The sequence below is a fragment of the Heliangelus exortis genome, chromosome 1 (genome assembly GCF_036169615.1).
Source record: "Heliangelus exortis chromosome 1, bHelExo1.hap1, whole genome shotgun sequence".
In the NCBI taxonomy this organism is placed as follows: domain Eukaryota; kingdom Metazoa; phylum Chordata; class Aves; order Apodiformes; family Trochilidae; genus Heliangelus; species Heliangelus exortis.
The window spans coordinates 70,573,557-70,596,535 of NC_092422.1; the positions used below are offsets into that span (position 1 = coordinate 70,573,557).

General features: G+C 37.1%; 1 protein-coding gene across 4 annotated transcripts; it reads right to left on the minus strand.

The window, feature by feature from the left end:
• Positions 1–222: 222 nt before the first annotated feature.
• PNPLA4 (patatin like domain 4, phospholipase and triacylglycerol lipase) lies at positions 223–20,726 on the minus strand. Of its 4 annotated transcripts, none has more exons than XM_071747750.1 (9): positions 20,595–20,726; positions 18,924–19,248; positions 18,076–18,202; positions 13,483–13,667; positions 10,784–10,878; positions 10,218–10,353; positions 8,254–8,319; positions 2,871–3,023; positions 223–1,050 (listed from the first exon to the last, which is right to left on the minus strand). In XM_071747750.1, exons 2-9 carry the CDS (start codon positions 19,080–19,082, stop codon positions 919–921), a joined length of 1,053 nt encoding a protein of 350 aa, XP_071603851.1. In that variant the 5' UTR covers positions 19,083–19,248; positions 20,595–20,726; the 3' UTR covers positions 223–918. The 4 variants fall into 4 exon arrangements, with proteins under 4 accessions (XP_071603851.1, XP_071603866.1, XP_071603857.1 ...); XM_071747765.1 differs by having other exon boundaries at positions 13,578–13,667; positions 20,595–20,654; XM_071747756.1 differs by lacking the exon at positions 20,595–20,726 and having other exon boundaries at positions 18,924–19,564.
• Positions 20,727–22,979: the final 2,253 nt, after the last annotated feature.

The window sequence follows — 22,979 nt, forward strand, 5'->3', positions numbered from 1 at the left end:
TAAAAAACAGTTGTGGATTGTGCAATTGAGGCACTGAGATTTAAAATCCTGAACTTGCACTCAAGGTAGTCAGTACTAAGTGAATTGTAAAAGAACAAGATACATGGGACTGAGCACATTACCTGCTGGCTGACTTCAACTTCTCTCCACAGGCAGGTTTTTTTGTATATAAACAGGTTTTTATAGTATTCTGAGAAATTTATAAATGAGCTCCTGACAAAGTTGCAAGAAAATATATTTATTCAATTGTAGCAGAGGAAGAGAACATAATAAATATAACAATTTCTTACACGATTCTTTACAATATATTTTTACATTCAAATATCACACTTCTGTTTCAAATTTCAACTAGTACTTCAAATTTTAAAGATCACATCCACTGAAAACAAACATGTTAAAAATATACATAGAATAAAAGAGTGAAAATGTTTTATTTCTTGTGACTAGTGCTAAGTGTTCAAGTCTGTTAGAACACTGCAAGATATGTATTAGATCAGCAATACTTCTGAGTATCCAATTAGCACACACAACTATTACATTAATTGAACAATACAGATTTTAATTTCTCATGGTGCCAACCTTCATCTGTGTCTCAAATAATGCTGAATTTTCAAATTCCTGCAATTCCAACAAACTGAGCTTAAATCCCATACTGACTTCCTCAATGCAAGCAAAATGGAGCTAAACTTGAACCTCCTCAAAACAAGACAACCATCAGGACAGTACAAGTCCCATTCTGATGTGTTTATAGAGGTCTCCAGAGTGCAACTGATACTTTCTTGGCAGAAGCTGACGCAATTCCCCTGGGATTTTTATTTCCCTAAACCAGAACTGGGACAGCAACCCTTTAGATTCTGTAGGATGTCCACAGCAGTGTTTTAACAGCCACCAGATTTCAATAATTTTCTATGTACCATCTTATTCAAACCAGTTTTCTTTCAGTAAAAAACGTACAGCATCATCAAATCCATTTTGGTACAGTGATTCCATTTTCTCCTGGTTTGGTGGGAACAAAGCTTGATTAAGTCTTATTAGGTTGGCCAGAGAGAGCTGCAAGAGACCAAGGAGCTATAAATTAGTTTATTAAAGCAACGTATCTAGATATGACTGTTCTACAATCTCTTTCATGGAGCACATAAAAAAAAAAAAAAAAAAAAAAGACCAGCAGGGCTATCTCTACACTAATAAATGAATCACATCCAAGTACACTACTGAGCACCAAGACAAACTGGAACAAATGGTCTACATATTGCTATTAAGCTCACAGCCTCCAAAACAGACTGTAGACCTGCACAGTTTGTAAAATAATTTCTCAAACATTCCCAGAACTGTATGGCAGAGTGGTAGTTGGCATGCACCGAACTTGTGCAAGAAAATATTTTGACAGCTTACTAGTGCAAACAACTACATTCTTGTCAGCATTCCCAGACATTGTTTAATATAAGAGTATAAATCTAGATTGTATTATCAACAAATTAAGAACTAATCATCATCTCAACCACTCATCGGGGTGGGAAAAGATTTCAGACTTGTAATCTTGAATAAACACATTATTAAATTGTTTACAACAAAATTAAAAATTATATTTAATAACGATTTGAACAATTCCTTTACATGATTGTTTAATACTTCAGACTTTATTACACACAATTTTGAAAAACAGTATCAAAATAATCGTTGTAATTTGAAGTAGATATTCAAATTCTTACACTAACAGATGTAGTAGGTTCAAAGAGATAGAAAACTGTATACATTCCAATACAGATAAAATAATATATACAGCTCCTCATTTTATGCAGATTACAATATCGCTGAAAAAACCCTTATTCTTAGTTCACATTTTTACAGCTAAAAGCTAAGTGTTCTTCAAACGAAATAGTTTAAAATGCTGCCTGAGATGTAGAGAAGTCTGCACTTGCTGGACCTTAGAAGAGATGTAATTCTGCAATTAACTTTAAATCTCTAAATTAATGTAATTAACAGCTCATTTTTCCTCCTGTCAATACACTAGGTACAAGAAACATACAGTAAGTGATTGCATATATTTTCAATATATATGAAATCAATAATATCATACTTTATATAATTTAAAAACTACTTAAAACCTATGAGGCTTTAAAAAGACTCAGAAATTGGTCCGATTTAGGATTATATTACTCAAACTAAGAAAATATTACTTACTAATAAAAAGTAGTAATTACTTTTTTTTTTTTTCTGTAGTGGATTTTTGTGGACAGCTAAGTCTACTGCTATTCAAGATTTTCTTTTATCATGCCAAAGGTAGAAACACTGTGAGACAAAACTTGCAGAGACAGAAATTTCAACAACAAAAAGGAGGCTATAAAAACCACTCTTAGCCTGTATTTCAATATACAGAACTGTTTTTATAGTATCTAAAAAAACAACTTCTGGAAAAATGTCATTGTTACAGATGTTCAACATCTTAACATGAATTCTCTTGAGCAATGAGGTGACAAGTTACTGACTAGCACTTCAAATGTATGACAAACGTACTTTAAGTTCAGTGAGAGCAGCTAAATGCATTAAGTACCAAGTGATGTTCTGGAGTTCCCCTCTCCTGAAGTATTCTACAGAAGTTGGTGGTTTTCCAAAGGCAGCTGATACTTAAAGCAAGCCTAGATTACTAATATTTAATAGCCTGTGATAATTTGCTGAACTTTGTACTAGATCTGCCTTTCTGAAAAAATTTATTCTACATTTTCCTTCTCTTGTGTTTAAGAAAGTTTACACTCTATTTGCAAAACAGAAAATGCAAAAACATACACTGAAAATAAACACAAAAATAAGCATAACCTTAGCTCTCAACTACGTTTTCTTCTTCTGATGTTATAAAATAAGAAACAACTCACCATTATATCTTGCTTTGCTAATTTAAGATAAAGATCCACACGTCCTTTATCTTGTGGACAGACATCTAATCGCCCACTGAAAGGAGAAATCGTCACAGTTCTTCCAACAGGCAAGATAGGGAGACCATTGGTAAGGCCCCCGTCAGCCCACTTCTATGGGAAAACAAAGCTTTTTTACAATATATCCATAACAGAATACTTCATCCTTCCTGTCCCTGCCTCCTTCACCCCACCCTCCAGAAAATTTACAAGTTTTCTTCACAGAATACAATGACCAAACTTGAGTAAGAGGCATAAAAATTAAGGAACTGACCATGACACACAGAGCATTTAATCAATGAGCATTTAACATAATGTATAAATATGTGCAATATATTTAACAAACTATTGCCAAGGCTCTTTAGTTCATTTAATAACAAAAAGTCTTCATAGACTTTTTCTCAACATATACATGAAAAGCTAAAACTGTTAACATTACACGTCACCCATACCAGGTAAAGTAGACTCCTCCAAAACACTGCTCTGACTCAAACTAAGAGTTCCACCCACAATCTGTATGTACAGGTAAACTGACTGCACAAGCTTAACCAATTCTGACTTCTCTCTCCCAGAATCTCTTCTCTTCCTACATACACAACACAAGACAGCAATAGCTGAGAAGTGGAGGGTAAACATGGGAAGGAGCTCAACATCTATGGCACATATGAAAAAAAAGACATCAACTCTGATACAGAAGTTGAGCATCAGAAAGAACAAGGAAGAAAAAACAACAGCAACCAATTAATTTCTTGCAGAGCCACATGTATTTCTTGGTTCTAAAGACACTCTAAGAGCACAAGCCAAATTTCATTCCAACTATGAGCAATTGTGACATCATTCCAATTGGCTGTGGGCAGCCCAGGCTGGAGCAGTCTGTGCCTGAGGTGGTGGGAGGGACTCATGTCAGAGGGCTTAATGAAGGAATGTCTCATGGGAGGGACCCCGCGTTGGAGCAGGGGAAGAAAGAATGTGAGGAGTCCTCCCCCTGAGGAGGAAGGAGCGGCAGAAACAGTGTGTGGGGAACTGACCCTAAACCCCCCCTGCCCCTCCCCTGTGCCTTGAGGGGGAGGCGGCAGGGAAGGGATCCAGGACTGGGAAGAAAGGAGGGGTGGTGATGGCAAGGTATGAACAAGGTAGGATGGCAAACCTCCCTACCCTTGTCTCCATTAATGAGCCTTTAAGTGGATTTTCTCTTTCCTGTCACACAGTGGGGTGGAAGGTGTGTGAGCAGAAGCCTGGTTGCTACTGGCTGGGCCTAAACCATGATATCAATATATTTTGTATGTTCATATTTCCTTCTTTGCCTGCATGCATAAACACAAAACTCTGCACTAGACTACTGGATAGATGCGTTTAGTGTTATACATGAGGATCAGATGCATCTGACTGAAGTTTACACATTCAGCCCCACTATCACTCTACACTTCCTTTATCACCAAGAAGAGGAAACACTTCTAGCATATGATTCACTTTATCCTAAAGCAGAAACTTACATCTGGCTTGAACTGTGCTGAAAAAGTGCTTTCTTCTCTTCCTCTCCACTAATTATAAGGGAAACATACATTAACTATGGAAAATGTAGACTATTCAGAGCTAAACAAGTTGAAATGCTGTAAGAAGTAATATTACAAAGTTCACCTCAGTGCTTCTTGAGGGTTTGGCCCCCTCAAAGATGCATTAAATATTCCAGGATATCAACTTCATGTTTCATTAAGACTACAAACAAATGGCACATTGTACCAGTACTCATTAGCACCAATCAGGCAGAAGACTGCATTTCCACTGCAGATGGTAGAAATTTGTAACCATTATATAATCCCAAAGTAACGCAGGAAGCTTTATTTTGGGTTACACTGTTCTTCAGAAGACCTTGAGATTCCCTGAGGCCCATCACTTGGTTGTAGAGATCCCTCTCTGTCATGCCCTTTACTCTCACTTAAAGAAAACATCCTTTTAACTCAACTAACTGTAGGTTTCTCTCAGTGCCACATCTGAGTCCATGCAACCAAAAGACTTTTTGTCACCTGCCCCTCTCTTTCTATTGTCAGCTCCCATATCTGGCAATATACAGATTTACTTTTTTTACACATGGATGCATAGCTAGCATCATTTGGAGAGGTGGAGTCAGGGGGAAAGAAGTTGCTTTGTCCCTCCATCCCACTCTCTTCTTTACTTTTTGACATGATCTGCCATTTCACACTTATTTTTATGCTCCCAAGCTTAAAATATAAGCTACAAATACTCACATTTAGTAGTCTCCACAGCCCTTCTAACCCTATTATAATATGCTTTAGTCTGACTCTCAACATTAGCTCTTGATGTCAGTACCCACACAATCCGCCATTGAATTTCTTCACTTTCCACAGAAATCAATTCTTAATACTTAGAATTGAGATTGTTTTGCCTTAGAGAAAAAAAAATTCAAAATTATTTGAACCTTTCAGGCTTCTGAAATTACATTACACCACTGCTGCAACAACTGTGAGTAAAGATGCAACATACCTCAACATTTCTAATTGTGTCATTTTTATTGTGTCTATAAATACTGATTTAAATCCAGTATTCCTTTGAGTACAAAGTGCCATTTTGTTGCAATTCCTACACTAACAAGAACAGTGTAGTCCCTGTCTAAGCAAGTCAAAGACACTGTAACAGATGACATTATTAATTTATTTCACAAGCCTAGCTTAGTACTTTTACCACTTAGAAGTTCTCCTACTGAAAAGAATTATTTAGGTTTTTCCTCTCTCCTTTCATGTAATTCAGTTGAAAATCAAAACATTCAACAAACCAAGGGCAATACTTTTTATTAAGGAGCATCTTTTGTAGATGCTCTATGTCATTTAATTTCTTTGAAGCACTTAGAAGAAACCACTTCTCAGTCAAAAAAATTTTGGCTCCATAATCTCTTGCGTTACATAGATAAAAAAAAAACATTGTTCTGCTGCAAATAGTGAGATGTAATATTCCAGATTCTTCTAATTCCATTAACCAATTTGTGACAAATTCTTCTTAGCTGATGAGGCCAATTCCTCTAAACTTCTGAATTAGTTTCTTTTTTGTACACACAAAGTTTAGAAATTGTGTGCAATGAAAACCAAACCAGACAGTGCAATTGAGGATGCAGGCTAGACCTAACAGAGTCTACCTATTTATCCATAGATGGTTTTTACAGAGCTATTCTGTAAGAACCACAGTGACACAAAATACAGCCTCATCATCAGATATAGTCAACTCAATCATCTGTGGATCTTTATCTGTCTTAAAGATTAACCTTGCCACAGATTCAGCGGACACTAAATCAACTCAAAGAAAGGTCATTTTAAATGGAGCAAGTTTGCCTTGCTGTTACTGGAAGCCTAGTCCCAGGGCATCTTAAATACACAATCCAGGTAAAAAGCTAGTTGAGGTCATTAACAGAGTATAAATTCTCATATCTTACTTTGCACTCATTTTCCTTCAGATTATTTTTAGACTGATCAACCACAGGAAAACATACTACTGATGTTTTGTATGCTACCATGCAATTTAGCTTATTCACCCCAAAAGCCTACCCTCCAGGGATGCATACTACAGGTATTTCAGCTAATTTCAGTGTGAGACAAATGCTTCCTAAAAACCAGTCTTCCTCAAAGACAACAAAACTGCAATGCTGGGAAAAATTTGCCCTGGGATTCACTTTCTATAGGCAGTATGGACAGGCTAGCAACAGGTTTGGCTACCTTTTGCAGCAAAGCTGCATCATACTACCTTATAAACCATGCAACATATATGTCAGTATATTATGTCAGGTTCATTTCAAAAATACTCCTAGATGATATGGTAGCATGTATGCAGGGGATATATGTAGCTCAGAGAAGTATCCAGAACTATTCTGGAGACCACATAAGGTCAGTAGACCTTAGCAGCAAACATGCAGTTAAGATGGATTTTTATGCTGCCATGGACCATAAAGTCTAAGGAATTCCTGGCATCAGGGTAAATGCAGACAGACAGAACTTTGCTCAATGACAGTAAAACTTCAGGAAATTGTAGTATGATGCTAATATGACAGGTGGCCTCAGAGCCAAACCAATATTCAGTCCATCTTACTGACTTCAGTGCTTACTATGTCCAGATTATGCCCTACCATCTATCTGGCTCTACACTGCATTATTTAAGTTTCTTATTACCCACCCATATATCCCCATTACCCACTACCACTATTCCAAGTGGAATATGGAAATACTATTGCAATAGAGACCCTATTAAATTTGCTCTCACCCTACTCTTAAGTATTTCAGACTAAAGAATGGACGGACAAAATTCAAAGACATTTCTTTCCCTTTAACTAAGGGCAGAACTGTGTATGTCACTTGATCTGCATGAGGAACATGCAAAGACTCCAATGAACAAAATTTCCAGACCTGCTGTGAGCAATCTCCACTTAACTCAAGTATTCAGGCAATACTGATTTAAACCCTTCAAATATTTTATCTGATATATATTGCTGTATACATAACTCTAAAGCTGACAAGATTTCTGACACAACAAACTCCATCTCCCTCTTGGTAGAGACAAATGCATGTGTTTTGTGGGGTTTATCTTGGCAGAGCAGCTGGGAGGATTATAGATGTTCTAAAAGCATCATTTGGATACGTATGAAGAAATAAAGAATATCATGTAGTATTTCTCCAGAAAAAAAATGGCTATTTTCATATTAATAATTAAACAGCCAAAATCATTCTTAAAATGTTAATATATTCATGTAAGAAAGAAAGTTCTTGAAACAATATTACACATCTGAAGATTTCATAGTTCTGTCCTATGTGAAAATCTTTACTATTTGTCCAGAGGTAAGGGTTTTGAAGGCACCTAGTATGCAATTCTATACAGAACATGAGAACACATACATAAACACATCCATATACTCCATCAGTGCCCAATCTGCAACACCTCGTGTATCATTCTTTCCATTAAACAGAAAAACAGAATGGAGAGCTTTTAAATTAAAAATAACAAAAATTATAAACTAGATTTGGTAACAGAGCTTGTGGTAAGAAGAGTTTTTCCTAGGAAAAGCTGCTTCTCATGGCAAGACATTATCTTTTGGAGAGCTTCATGCTACAGAGATTTCAGATTCAGCACCCACCATTTTTTAAGCAACACATGAAAAATCTCATGTTATCCTTCACAGTGTCAATCTACAGTATTGGCAGGAAAAATAACTATTCTACAAAACATAGTACTGTAATTCTAACCTGCCCTTCCCCTAACATCAAACAAATGAACCACAAGTGAAGAATGCTCTTAAACCTTCCCTCACCCCCCAAACAACAGGTTGGTAGTTAAACTTAAAAGTTACCTCTCCTTTATACTCCACTGGTTTAATTCCTGCGTATAGTGGTACAAAACTACTTGCTAACAGGACCTGGAAGAAAGAAACAAAAAAGAACAGAGAACAAAAGAAAAGTGATTTTGAACCAATACTTACATTCATACATATTTATCTACATTAAATAACATAGCAGTAACCAGTCAACATATTAGTTTTACATAAACAGCCTGTAATCTCAAAATTATCTGTTGTTATGGTATGTCAAAATGTGATTATAGCTATCCAGTAGGGTTTGGGTTTTTTGACTTGACAATGAAAACTCCCAAAACAAAGTATCAGTGATTAAGGCAATTCAAAAGAGGATGAACTTAGCCTTACACAATGTGAAGTAAATTATGATTTTTTTCAGAAACTAAAAATGCATATGCTGAGAAAATACAAGTACTGTAGAGTGTTTACAAATAAGCTGACCCAATCTCTCTTCTGGAATATTAATACAGTGTTTACTCTTCCAGAAATTCCAGTTTCCTACAAAAAAATTCTTAAAATTGTAGTAACCCATACTCAGTTTTGCCATTACAAAAACCTTTGGAACCATAAGGCTTGCTAAGCACTGAAACCAAACACACATGGTATTTGAAAGATTTCTGGAAGAGGGTACAAAGGTTATGGTGTTATGAAACACTGTCTGCCCAGCAGTACCTTCATCCCTGCCTGGGATATAGCTGACCATGCCTAGGAGAAGAGTAACACAATTATATAACCTCACAAGCTGTATCCTCTGTGCTACTGGTGCCAACCACCAACATGCAGACTGTTGTGTAAGTGACGCATGTACAGCCGAAGGCATGCACAAAAACACGTACTACAGGATGTGCTGGAAGAACAGACAACATGAATACATTCCAGTGAGCAATCATGTGGAATTTTATTACTATTATTCCAACTCATTCTACTGTTAGCATATGGAATAAAAGAACAGACACAGGTAAGTCAATGAAAGAACTACTGAAATACTAATAAAATGTGTATTTCCAAGGTCACCTTGAAGGTTCTAATTGTCTTCAGTTTAGAAAATTTCACTGAAAAAAACCCATAAACCTACAGAATAATAACCTCTGCTTGTCACTGGTGGCTGGAATAGCTAGCAGTAACAGTACATATTTTGAGATAAAGTTTTTGTGTAATTATCTTTGCCTAAGTCCTACAAATTCTTAAAAGGCAAACTTCTAACACATACTTCGATATTTTGTTAAAAAGTGTGATTTTTCTTTAAGTGTTCATTATAGCAAAGCTCTTATTAACTCTAAGTACACATAATGATAGGTAAAAAAGGAATTCTTTCTTCGTCTATCTCTTCATTCATTCTGCTGTATGTTATGATGTCCCCTGCTATGATATTATTACTAGAACAAACATCTGCTTTACATGCATCTGAATTCCTCCTACCATTTTACTCATCTTATGTATTCAATCCTGATTCAGGGGCATACAAAAGAAGAGATGGGTAATAACATCTAAGCTTTCCAGTGACAGTTAAAATACAGTTTAGATACAGTGCTTAACATCATATTGTATCCATACGCCACACTAGGACTTGTAGAAAGCGTTGGATTTTTTTTTTTTAATTTCCTTTCCTTCCTTTTGTGATGAAGCATAACATAAACAGTATCAGTGAAGAAAGATGTAAAAACATTGATCAAATTGTTAAAAAATTTGCAAATTCTCTATCTTTTTCCAACCTACTGTAACCATTGGTTACCTTGTCACTCTTTGGAAACACACACATACAAAAATCCACGTTAGCTAAATTTGTGAAATTGTTGGATCAAATTCTGATTCCACTGCTTAGGTTACAGTTGTAACACCAATGATACTATAAATGATTACTTGAGTACAACAATGATTTATTGTACAGCTAATAATATATTTCTAAGCCTTGATGAAACTCAAACATTTATACTTAGAGCAGCAATAATCAACGTCATTACCTTAACGAGGTCCTCCCTGGTGGGAAAACTTGAAACCAAGTGATTTTTCCCATTTTTGGTGTTAGTGACTGACACATAGAGCCGGTTCTCAGCTATCTCATGAGCATTAGAAGGAAGAATAGACTCTATGCCTTCCCTAGAGTAAAGAAAAGACTAAATGTTATACACCATCATTATTTAAAAGCCTTACAAATATAGAATCATAGAATCATAGAATTGGCTGGGTTGGAAGGGACCTCAGAGATCATCAAGTCCAACCCTTGATCCACTACTGCTGCAGTTACCAGACCATGGCACTGAGTGCCACATCCAGTCTCTTTTTAAATATCTCCAGGGACGGAGAATCCACCACTTCCCTGGGCAGCCCATTCCAATGCCTGATCACCCTCTCCATAAAGAAATTCTTTCTAATGTCCAAGGATGGACAGGATTGAAATATGAAATATGTTAGGATTGAAAGAGCAAGCACTGAGCACCACACAGTATAGAAAAAATATGTACATTCTCCATTTTCATTTAGAGAGCTTCACACAAAAATGATCTTATAGATGCATTAATATAGGTACCTAAGTGTTTTCATAAAATCATAACCAGGTGTTACAGCACCAAAGTCCAATTCTCTAACTTCCTCCGCAAATCCATAGGCAAACTGCTTACATTTCTGCAAATTAAAACATACACAATTAAGGACGTTTTAGTTATGGGAAGGATGTTCAACTGTGGTTTCTCAAATATACCAGCAACTGAAGTTTTAATCAAGAGAGAGCTACAAGGTACCTGCCAGTTCCAAGCTAAATCAAATACATAAAACTAGTCATATGCATCAAGTCTTGCATTTATTCTATATTGGGCAGTTAGGCTTCTTCTGTAGTCAATGAGCTGGAAAGAGGCAAATTCACAATACACCTCACTCTAAGCAGAGAAAAAGCAAACAAATTCTAGATAGAAGCACCTCAGAACTATATTTATATCTAAGATGCTTTAATAAAGTGACAGGGAACTAAGAATGACAAGGAATTGGATGAATCCAAACGTAGGAGAATGACAAAAACCTACTTTCTGTATTACAAGCCTAAGAATTGACCACATAATTCTTGCTGCCAAAAAGGGCAACTTAGAGCTACATGTTTATCATTTTAGTGCTAAAAGCTTTAAACAATATATCTAAATTTTAAAGTGACTGGGGACATGTTTAGAAATTGTAACTACTTGTCTTAAATAAACTTGACATCAAGCATGATCAAGATACTTTTGAAAAAAGTAGGTACTTATTTGTAACTCTACAAGCCCCCCTAGAATTGTCAAGTTCTACATCTTCTCAGCAGCGACAAAAATCCAAGACAAGACTGACAAACATTTGCAAACCCTCATATTAGAATAGCAACAGCCAAAACATGAATTCCTTAATGTTACACTCTCTCCAAGGTAAAGAAATGTCAAATTATATTGTTGAAATTAAGAGGTGAAAAAGTCCTGATTTATAGCCTGCCTAATATAGACATCTTTGTGAAGAGGAAAAAAACCAACCAAACAAACAAAAAGAAACCCCCAAAAGCTGATGTATAATTTATATCAGTGGATCTAAAATATTTCAAGTTAGGGAATAATATAATGATCCTGCTATCAAAAGTTAATTCTATCCAGTACACAACACTGCCTTATATTTAAGTTCTGTGAGAATTAGGTATAAATATTCCTCCCAAGAAATAGCTCTCAATTTTCCATTTAAACTATATAACAGAATGACTAATATACCAATATATTAGTATGTCTTATTTTTGAGGAAAATCCAGACACGACGTAATAGAACTTTACTTTCTGCAAACTTAGGAAATAAAAATTCTTCTAATATATTTTTACCTAGAAAGTTCTCTAAGTTGGACCAGACTGGGAAGAAATGCTTATACCCTCACCCTAGAATAAGCAGAATAACTTCCTTGGGCTAAGAAAAGGCTAGCTAGCTGCTGCCCTATAGGAAATCAAAGACAGAGGTATGCTTTATATCAGGTACACTTGAAACTTGCCAGAGGCTATGGAAAATGAGTACTACCTGAACAGAATACAAGTAAGGTCCCCTTAATAACAAAGTGAAACTTGCCTAACAGTGAATCAAAGAATGCACCTGTGTGGCTGGCAGGTGGAAAGAGACCAGGGAAGAACTTACTGCTGAAAACAACTGTATAGCTAATTGCAAGCTAAGTTCATACCACTGCATTAAAAAAAACAAAAACAAAACCAAAAAACACAAAACAAGCACACAGATCAGTGGCTGGGACTATCGTTTTAATCAAATGCAGTGAAAGCTGTAACATGCAAGGCCTGAAGAAAGTAACCTATGCTCACTGGACTGAACCCAAAGTACACTTGGAACAAAAAAATCTAACTGCTCTTTTTCCCCAAAAAATGCTGTTGTAATACAGTATTAAATATTAAAATTTTGGCAAGGCCTAGTCCTTTACATATATTAAGGCAAAGTCATTACAGGCACTTCATGAAGGCAAAGCAGCCTTAACCTAAGGAGAAAACCAAATAAAAGTAACGCTCTCTCACAGAATCTCTAGTGTAGTCACTAAATATCACTTTGATGTCTCTACACAACACCAAATCCACGTTGAGAAACATGGTGGCATCTCTGGAGACAACAAGCCCAAATACATGTGTATACATCATTTCAGAACTAAACATTGTCAGGGTTAATCCTTCCTGGCACACAGTGGGGCTGTTACTGCTGTTAAGTCACAAACTGTACTGAGTCAAAGTCTAATGGAGATGCACAAACCTAATAGGGCACAGAAAGAAAGGAAAGAATCTGAGTCAGTGTGTGGTGATCAACTTTATGAAGCTACGGCCTGGTTACCATTTTCATCTTTCACAGGATAAAAGGATGATGCTATGCATTTTCTTAACAAAGCCTACCCCGAGCCAAAAAACCAATTATCAGCTTTGTGAAGTACAGCGACCAAGTACCTATACATTTCAGTATATAGAGTATATCTTGTTGCATATAACTCGACATTCATGCACATGAAATTTATGTTTACACATCTTCAAACATAAAGGCTTTCTGACTGACTTCTGTCAAACATTTCTGCCCATGAGTCACAGACTTTGTTAATGAAACACATACAAGTCCCGTTCCTTTACAAGAAACACGAAAAAAAACAAACAAGAACAAAAGTATTTTTTTAAATTAATGGTAGATGGTTATATCAGAAATATCCTTTGCAAACGATCATGTCCTATACCTAAGAGTTTATTAATTTACCTCTATATTTTCTGGTACTGTTAATAAGACAGTGGCAGCCAGTGATCCCGCAGAAGCTCCCGCAAAAGCTTTCACAACTTTCAGTAACTTCTTACCATGCCTGCAAAAAGCAGCTGCTGCCCCCAAGTGGTAAATACCCAGAAACCCACATGCTGCAAACGACAGATTGATGTGTCTCATTTTTGCTGTGGAAGTAAAGTTTCACAATCAGAAAAAGTATTAGTTAACTTTATCTTAAAATATACAACTATTCTCTTTGGCACACAAAACCATAATATACTATATATGGTTAAAAACAGCAATTTATTTAAGAACAGTAAAAGCTTTTGATTACCAAATACATCAAACAAGTAGCAGTTAATTTAGCATCACCGAAATTGAAAGCAATTCTAAGAATACTCCTTAACACAAATTCCTTTTTAAAAAAATAATAAAAAATGTATATGGACATATCTATATGCAATGTAGCTGCAAATTTTCATACAATTTGCCAAAGAAATCCAAAATAAAAGTAGCTACTCAGAAGTGACAAAAACATGCTGTTATCCACTTACAATAAAATGAAATTAATTACAAAAGTGCTGGCCACTGTTTGACACTGCCCTTACACACACAGAGCTCTGAATCCAATATAATTCTCTAAGAAAGCAATTTCTTCCTTCAACTTTGGCACTCAACAACTGCTTACTAGCATTATCAGTAATCATTACTAGACAAATACTTATTTCATGTCTTTGGTTATTTAGAAAGGCACGCAACATATCACTGCAACTATTAAAATTAGAAGAAATTTTAAAAAAACAAAGTGAAATACAAAGCACTAAATCTACAAAACACACACACACTCTGAGAGTGGGAAAAAAACCTAAAATTAACTTTGAAACATGTTTTTTCAGGCTAGTTAAAATTTCCAGTACTTTAACAAATTTCTACAGCTGTTTCCATGCCTTCTACAAGTTAGGAAGAAAGCTGCACTTGCATCATGGGCAACTCTGACAAACAGGTGAAGCTGAAGCTATTTTATTATTACGTAGTTAAGTATTAAGCAGTAAGAAAAGTAATCATGGAAGAATTAACTCGCATTTCAGTCCAAAACAGATTTCAGCTTCAAGAAGGAAGGACCACATCTATTTAATCTATTGGTCAGAAAACAAACATGCCAATTAAAAGTTCACGAATCCCAAGAATTACTTCTAAGGGACCTATGAAATGTAACTAAAACCCACAATTATATTATAATAAGCTTATCTAAATACAACAAACATGGATACTTAAGTACTTTTATATTTACACCTTCAAAGCCTTTTTCTACAAGGCTCCTCTTCAAGACATTCTAAAAGGTATCTCTCCCTGCTGAAAAATATTTAGAAGGTCACAAATCAAAAAGATGAAAACTAAAAAGAGCATCTAAAGCATAGTTATAGCAAGAAATTTTAGATTAAATTATTTTTAAAAAATGAAAATTCCTACAAATGTAAAAGAGAATCACACTTCAACTAATAAAGAACTGGCTGGCACATTTTATCTGAAGTCATTCAGCTCAAAACCTATTGAACATATACTGACTTAAGTAAAATGTCCAGGCCTTCTCTGACAAGACTTCATGAGCAAGTTTTTTTCTTATGTGGGCTTTAGCTCTATCTAATCATCAGTTATTGTGAGTAACCACTGTTCTCTTCAGTGTCTGGATAGATGGCATTCTTTGATGAGAGTTAATTCCTTAACACTTCAATCCCACACTTCTCTTCCTCCTTCATTCTCCTACTCAAGAGAAAGAGATCACTGAATGAGTATTCACATGAGTTACTTGACTGACAAAATGATTCTGTGAGATGAAAATACAAAAAGAAAAAAGATAACTAAGCTTTCACGTTGAGTAAAGGAATACTGTTAAAGAATGCTGCTAGTCTTATACTAGGCTTAGAGTAGACAAATTTCAAGTTTTTAAAAAAATGAAATTAATGCAACCCAAAAAGCATTTTAAACCAGTTTTGTTTTTAACCAGAAGTATCTGACCACTGGATCCACATGACATGCAGCACAGCACAGTTTTACAGAGTCCTCTAGAGAACTTAAAATCAAAAGTAGCAACAACACAAAATTCAAAAATACTTCCTACTAAACTTAACTGGCCAGATGACATTCAGAATTAAATGACAGATCCAATGGTTCCATATAGCTGCAAGACTAAGAAATGGGTTTTGCACATATATGTAACAAACCTTCATGTGGGTAAAGAAATAATCATTGAATCAAAGAATAACTAAGGAGGTTCCTTGCTTAACCTTCCACTCAAAACTGTCAGCTATCAGAGCTGATACAGCAGGGTTGCTCAAGGCTTTATCCGGTTGTTCAAAAATGTTATTTTTAACACTTAAGTGGTAGCTAGTACCCGTTGCTGGGTGAAACAATCAGATCTCCTTTCATTTGTTCATAATTATAAAAAAATCACACTATTGCACATAACCAGCGTTATAGAGAAAAATCCAACAGAATGTTAACACCTGCATTCAGCACCCGTGGGAAGGTTCTGTACATTGAATTGAAGGCCTCTTACAAAAAAATCTGTAACAAAGCACTCAACCTACAAAATCAATATAGATGAAAGAATCATGGTTCTATAAGGAACCCTACTTGACAGATGCAGTTAAGCAATGTCGTTTCACCACGCAAAAGAATCCTTGAGTAAGAAGAAAGCATTCAATTGATAGAAGTCCTGTAAAATCAGAAAAGCAAAAAACAGGAAACCCAGATACCCACTTTTGTAAGAATATGAGCTTTCCCATTTCTTTGGATTCTCTCAAATATACCACGGCAACACTTTATTTGCAAGTTAGAATGGTGTATTTCGAAGAAAATATGACTCAAAAATATCTTTTACTTTGACGATCTAGTAGATCACTGCTCTTATAAAAGAACATGAGGGTTATAAACATTCCCAAGAGGACATACAGAAAACTTAATAAAGTCTGCAATAAATATGACTATTCCCTGACAATTTCTTATAGACTACCAGAAATAGGCAGGCAGTAACAGCTGGACATAGACCATTTTTTTCAGCCGCTCAGGAAAACAGAGATCTTGCTTAAAAAAGGTATGAAACACCACTTCTATCCAAGACTTCAGAACAAACATTTTTACAGCATTTCACATAATTTCTGACCCTTAAAGATAATATTTATTAGCTCAAAGTTATTATATTGCCATGTCTTATAAAAAATAATAATCAGTGCACCTTAAAAGACATGAGTGCACTTCAGCTGGACTGTACAGACACTAGAGATACAACATGAAAATGACATAGCAGAAGTTTTTGCCACTGCTCTTCAAAAATGCTGTCATCTTACACAACCAGCAAACTTCAAAATATAAAGATTTCTACTACTAGCTAAAGGGATGTTTCTGTCGTCTACAAGAAAAAATAGAAGCATAGGAAAAGAAAAAATGTAAGGACACAGGGGCTGGTCAATCCCATCACTTTACAGGTAATGCAGAAGCATCCATGAATATTCACAAAACTAAGAGTTCTATTTAAAGTATTCTCACATCTACAGAAAAAGAAATATTTAATAATTCACTGGTGATTAAAAATACACTAGGGATATGGGAAATGGGGCATTTCTGTTTACTCAGCCATTTGTAATGCAAACCTACATGAAAATGTATGTAAGGAGACAGACCTGTACAGCAGAACAGTACAATGTAGCTTTTCAGGATCTGCACTGTCTTCCTTGTTCATGACTATTACAAATAGCACAGCAGTTTCTCATACTGCTGTTTCCTGAGGAACAGAATTACCAGAACAGTGTAGAAGCTTAGTGTTTTACCCAGTCATAACTACCTCCCTGTCATCCCATTTGTAAACAAAAGCTGAAAATGCCCAAAGCAACTGACTAAAAAAGTTAATATAGAGAACATAAATTACTAAGCACCCTGAAGCACACGAGCTAAAATATATGATGCATAATAGCACATTTGAGGATTACTTACTTGCTGGGAACGACAAAGTAAGTAAAGTTATGGAAAGAATTGTTTATCTAGGTGGCATTTCTAAAATAGCAATAGTATTTATATCTACAAATTTATCTTAGAAATCACCACTCATACAGGAATGTTTGTTTTTATGTTTGTAACAAAAAAAAAAAACCACAATGCTCACTAGCCTCTTAGCCGATTAGTGAATATTCAATAAACTGATTCTTCCATTCAAAGACTCACACAAAACAATATTCCATCCAAGAGGCTGCACTCAAAGTCACGACAGCTGGTAGCAAGAGAACTGGGAAACTAAGGTTTGCACCCATCCAGTCACACATAACAAAAATTGTAAGAGGCTTATGAAGTCAAAGAAATTAAAATAATAATATAAAATAGTAACTACACAATCCAGCCAGTCACTTCATAAAATATTGTGTCTTTGCAAACTACAAAAATTATGTATAATCCCCTTAAAATTAAAAAATAAACATATCACATGATCCAAAAAGTTTCTTATTAAGAGTTTAGGCCACCTTGATCATTAATACTAGACGTTGAGATAGGACAGGGAAGGCTGACTTCTTAAGAAGAAGAGAGTGGTATGAAGTTCAATACCTTCTAATGAATGCCAGCTTCCATCATGAACTGCCCTGGGACTTTTTTCAGAAGTTGTTTTATTTTCCTCTGCACTAGGAGCCATCCTTGTGTCTCCTGCAGTTGGTTTATCATTTATGCTGGAAACCTACAAACATACAGTCAGATATTACTATTTAAAAATAACAGGCAAATATAAGATGAACATTACTTATCCTTAAACAGTTGTAAATCCATCTAGATTAACTTCTCAATTGCTAGACCTCATTAAACTAATTGAAATCACAATGTTCTAGTATGTATAAAGTGCATGAAAGAATTTATATTTTAAAGATGAACTTAATCAGTCATCTAGAAAAGCATTGCCATTTGGAACTGTCAGTGTCCAAGATGACTCTAAATTTCGTGTCCTTTTCCACTATTTTTATTTATATCCTGTTTTTTAATAATCAGACTCTTATGTTTTTATCCTTCCTTACCAATCCAGTAAAAATTGACTTTCCCCCCCCTTTTTTGTTCAATATTGCATTAATAAAAAGTTTTCCAGATAACTCTGGTCCCATACTTCACTAAACGGCTGTCACTTTAACCAATAATTCTGTCAGTTTTCATGAAGCATTATCTGAATTATAATTTGAAAAAAAAGAATAGTTTCTCCCCAACTTAGAACTATGAGACACAAAAATTTTATTCTGAAACACCAGTTCTCCTGCTACCTGCTGCTCGCTGCCTTGAAATAGTAAGGACAAATTTAATTCATAAATATGGTTGCCAGATTAAAAATTTAGGCTTATAGATCCTGAAATAAATTACATTACCCCTGTATTGATATATATCACTTATACCTAGAGCACCACAAAAATACTTACCAGGAATTTATCTCCATTTTGTGGGGCTCTTATGGTGCAAAAATTTAGAATTCCAATCCCAAACTGCTTAGTTTTTGGAAAAATACAACTACACAATCTGCCTTCTTTCAACTGGAACAACAGTATTTGAGCAGTACAAACACTTTTAGCCATCCACATTTTCTTAAAAAGCGACTTCTGGATCCAGATGATGCAATAACCAAACGGATACTCTCTGAGGATGTTTTACCATGGAGTTACAAAGGAAGTATCAACAGATGAGACTGGTCTGTGATGTCTGTCTGCGTAAAGTGCACGGTAGAAACTTTCTCTCTTCTAAACATACCTGTTCAAAAACATTATGGAAAATAAAAAGAGGAAAAAAACAAAACAAAAAAGGTAGTTGAAAGGTCATAACACACCCAGGCCCTGACACTGTAACCAGGCACTCTTTGCCTCCCTCCCTTATCATCCCTGCTCACTGCAGGCAGGGTGCACTGGCTGACCTTAAATGATCCCTTCCAACACAAAGCATTCTATGAGTCTATGCTTCTATTTATCTTTCCAGGGTCACAACTTAAAACGCAGATGAATTAACAGGTGATTAACTCGACAGTGAAACAGTTCTAGGAAGAACTTTATGTCATTAGCTGCTCTCTCTCTCTCTCTCTCTCATCAATCTCCATCTGTCACCGTGTTCTCCACCAAGTCATAATGTCGAAGGACTAAAACTGTAAGGCAAAAAAGCCCCCAAACAACAAGCACGCAAACAAGTTGTCCTACAAAATTAACAACACAAAAACCACTCAAGGAATGTTCCAACAACTTCAAACCAACTCTCCACAAAAGCCAAGTTCTGATGTCAAGATCCCAAGAATTAAAACTTAAGCATGCTCACTGTTCCAAGGCAAGTCTCGTAATCTTCTGTGCTACAAGGACATGGTAGGAGCAACTCACAAGTTGAATGTAGGTCTGGTTTACACCTTAGCAAGACACTGACCACACAGAATAACATACGGAAATACACTTGTTCACACGAAAAACAAAGCAGGTTATTGCCCAGACTATCAGTGCAAACAAACACTGTGATGCTGTGGAGACAAGGTGTCAGAGGTACACTAACAACTTCAAATTTAATCCCAACCACAAAAGTGGATTCCAAGTTTTTTTGCTTCATCTTATGTGCAATGAGACCTACAGTGCCATCTTATTTTCCTTCCTTCCACTTCTGCTCAGCAAACAACCAACGTAAATAAGCAGAGCAGCTGAAACTCTGAGACACTTTTGGAGATAACAAAATACAGAACGTCAAGCGACGAACAGAAGCGAACACGAGACCGAGGGAAGTTGCTGGGTCAAACACTTGCAATCTTACGACAGACGGACGACTTCTCCCCGTCCCTTCCAATTTTAAACGAATACACAGGCACCCCCCAATCTCTCTCCCTTTCCCTCCGCGCAGGCTCCTGCCTCGGACCCTCCCGGGGCTCTAACGCGGCCTATGCCCCGCAGCCGCGGGCCCCTCTGCCGCTCTCGGCCCCCCGGCGGCACCCGCCGCGGCCCCGACGCCCTCCTTAACGCCGCCAGACGCAATTCCAGCAGGGAGAAGCGAAAGCCGAGTATAACCCGGGCCCTGCTCGAGAGGGTCGCGGCGGAACTCGACCCGGTTCGGCCCAACCCCTGCCACGCTACCTGCCCCGGCGGCGCGACCTCCCCGAGCTCCGAGACAGTGCTGGGGAGGGGTGGGGGAGGAGAACGGGGAGAGCCGCGGAGCCACGGGGGATGTAGGGAGGCGGGAGGGTGGGAGGAGCTGAGCTTCCCCTGTGCGCTTGCGTAGTGGGGAGAGCGGAGGCGGGAACGGGGACCGTGGCGTCCCCAGGGCTGGAAGGGCGTAACTGCTGTGGCTCCTCTCGGACGGGCTGTTGCCGGGTGAGGTGGGCTTGGTGCCGGGCTGACCGGTGCTGGGTGAGGCGGGCTCGGTGCCGAGCCGACCGGTGTTGGGTGAGGCGGTGTGCCTGTCCGGGCTTGCTTCACCTCTCTCTCCGGCGGCCTCCCGAGAGACAAGGCCCTCGGGGCGGCTTTAGGTCCGCCCGCCGCACCCCCTGCGTGTCACCCTCAGGCGGGAGACGTCGTGTGGGCGGGTGTCACCATCTCACCCTGCACCAGAACCGTCCTTGGGCCGGGCTGGCAGCGGAGATGAACCTCTTGTCGCAGCCAGCGCTGAGAAGGCTGCTCCTTTTGCTGAAGGGGTGACCTCAGGACGCCAATAAAGTTGATTTTTAATTTTTTTTTCTGTTTTTATTTTCTTTGATGTGTTTGTGTTTTAATTAGATGAGTGATAGAATGTGTTTGTTCGGAAAAGATCTTCAAGATCATTGAGCCCAACCATTAACCTAATACTACCGAGCCTACCCAGACAGCAAAGACTGAATCGCTGCTGTCACTGAATGTCAGGTTGCAGTGAACCAGGAGCAAAAGCCCATGGCACTGATGGAAGTTACACAGAAACCTTATGTGTAAAGTACTATTTCCTTTGAATTCACAGTGATCATAAGGAATAGTCTGTAATGCTTTACAAAGGGGAGTCATGGGTTGTTTTGGTTATTGTGGATTTAGTTAAACTGAAATTTGATGTAAATATTTTGTATAAGCAGGAAGAGGAAGCTGCGAGTTGCAGCCCAAATTCAAAGTGAAAAGCAATAGTTGCAAAACACATCTCTGGAATTGTCTTAACAAAAACCAAACAGTCTTGTGGTAGAGTTAATGCCTTCTGGCTTTATCATCTTGCATTTTTTCCCCATATTTACAGGATGAGTTTGTTAATGGGAAAGCCATCTGAGCTCTAGTAGTGGGTAAAAAAATCTTGCTTTAATTATAGATGGAGTTCTAATTTGTAGTGGGCAGTAGTGTCATTAAAACCACACTTGCATCTAAATTAGCACCTGGGTTGACAGCTGTGGCAAATACAAATGTCACAAACATGGCAGGAGGATTCTCTTCATTCCCATCCTTCCAGGCATTTAGTTAGCTTCTGCACTGTGTCTTGTCTCAGTGCATCATGGGGAAAATGTGTGTTGTAGATTAAGGTTTTTTGAGCTGCTGAGAAAACTTTCATCAGGGATAGTTCCAACTATAGGCAAAGCAAGCCATTGCCAAGAACAGCAAATGGAGATGGTGTCTCTCAAATGTAGCAGCTAGTACCCATGTCTCTCTTGCTCTTTCAGAAGAAAGTGTAAATAAGTCCTTTAGCTCCCTATCTCAACGCAGTCCTTTCCCTTTCCCATGGCAGGACTCAATGAGACTCTTACACTTCAAGTGTCCAAGCTTTTTTTATCTGCTGTGTGTGCATGTTTAGATATATTTAAGTATATTCAACATTTTGTAGCGTGACATGTATCTTTTGTTCTTTGTTTCTTTCATAGTTGTACTTCATTACACTCTGCTGTTTTCCTAAGAATAAAGTGTACAAAAAAAAGCTTACATGAGTTGGTTAAGTACTTGGATTTATAGTATGGTGTTTGCCAGAACAGGTATTCTGTAGCACCCATATAGTTAAGTTACAAGTTATTTGTAGGTGTATATAAAGTCAGCTCCCCTAACACGCTAAGCAAAAGGAGTTGCTTTTAGGTTTTTTTTAATGACAGTAACTTTGCTACATTTGCAGTCAGCACAATTTGGTTGGCTATTGGTGTGACTAATGTAAGGTGCCTCTGCCAGTAAGACTGTCTTTTTCCTTCACAGATTGAGTCCTACATGGAAAATGAGGAAAATCAATAGTGAAACTTTACTTGAAAGTCTTAATTTATTACCAAAAAAGAGATAATTATGCCTTTTATTCAGAAATGTACATATTTAAAAATCTGTCTCCTGAATGTCTCTTCTCTACGCGCTCTGCACAATAAATTTTCATAGAGAGGAAGTAAAATTCGTGTTTTGGATAGGTGTCATTAAAGGATTTAACACAGTTTTATGCAACATTAATTTAAATTGGCCCAGATCTGAATGCTGATACATGAATTGAAAAGTTTAAGAAAATGTATATTAAGATCTGAAGAAATGTCTAATGATGTACCACAA

Bases quoted from the DNA above. Each gene is read 5' to 3' on its own strand.
- PNPLA4 (XM_071747750.1), bottom strand. From the start codon at position 19,082: ATGTGGATGGCTAAAAGTGTTTGTACTGCTCAAATACTGTTGTTCCAG. The intron at 18,203-18,923 runs GTAAGTATTTTT...GTATGTTTGTAG, and splicing joins AAAATGGAGATAAATTCCTG to GTTTCCAGCATAAATGATAA. The intron at 10,879-13,482 runs GTAAATTAATAA...TTTAATTTGCAG, and splicing joins CAGTACCAGAAAATATAGAG to AAATGTAAGCAGTTTGCCTA.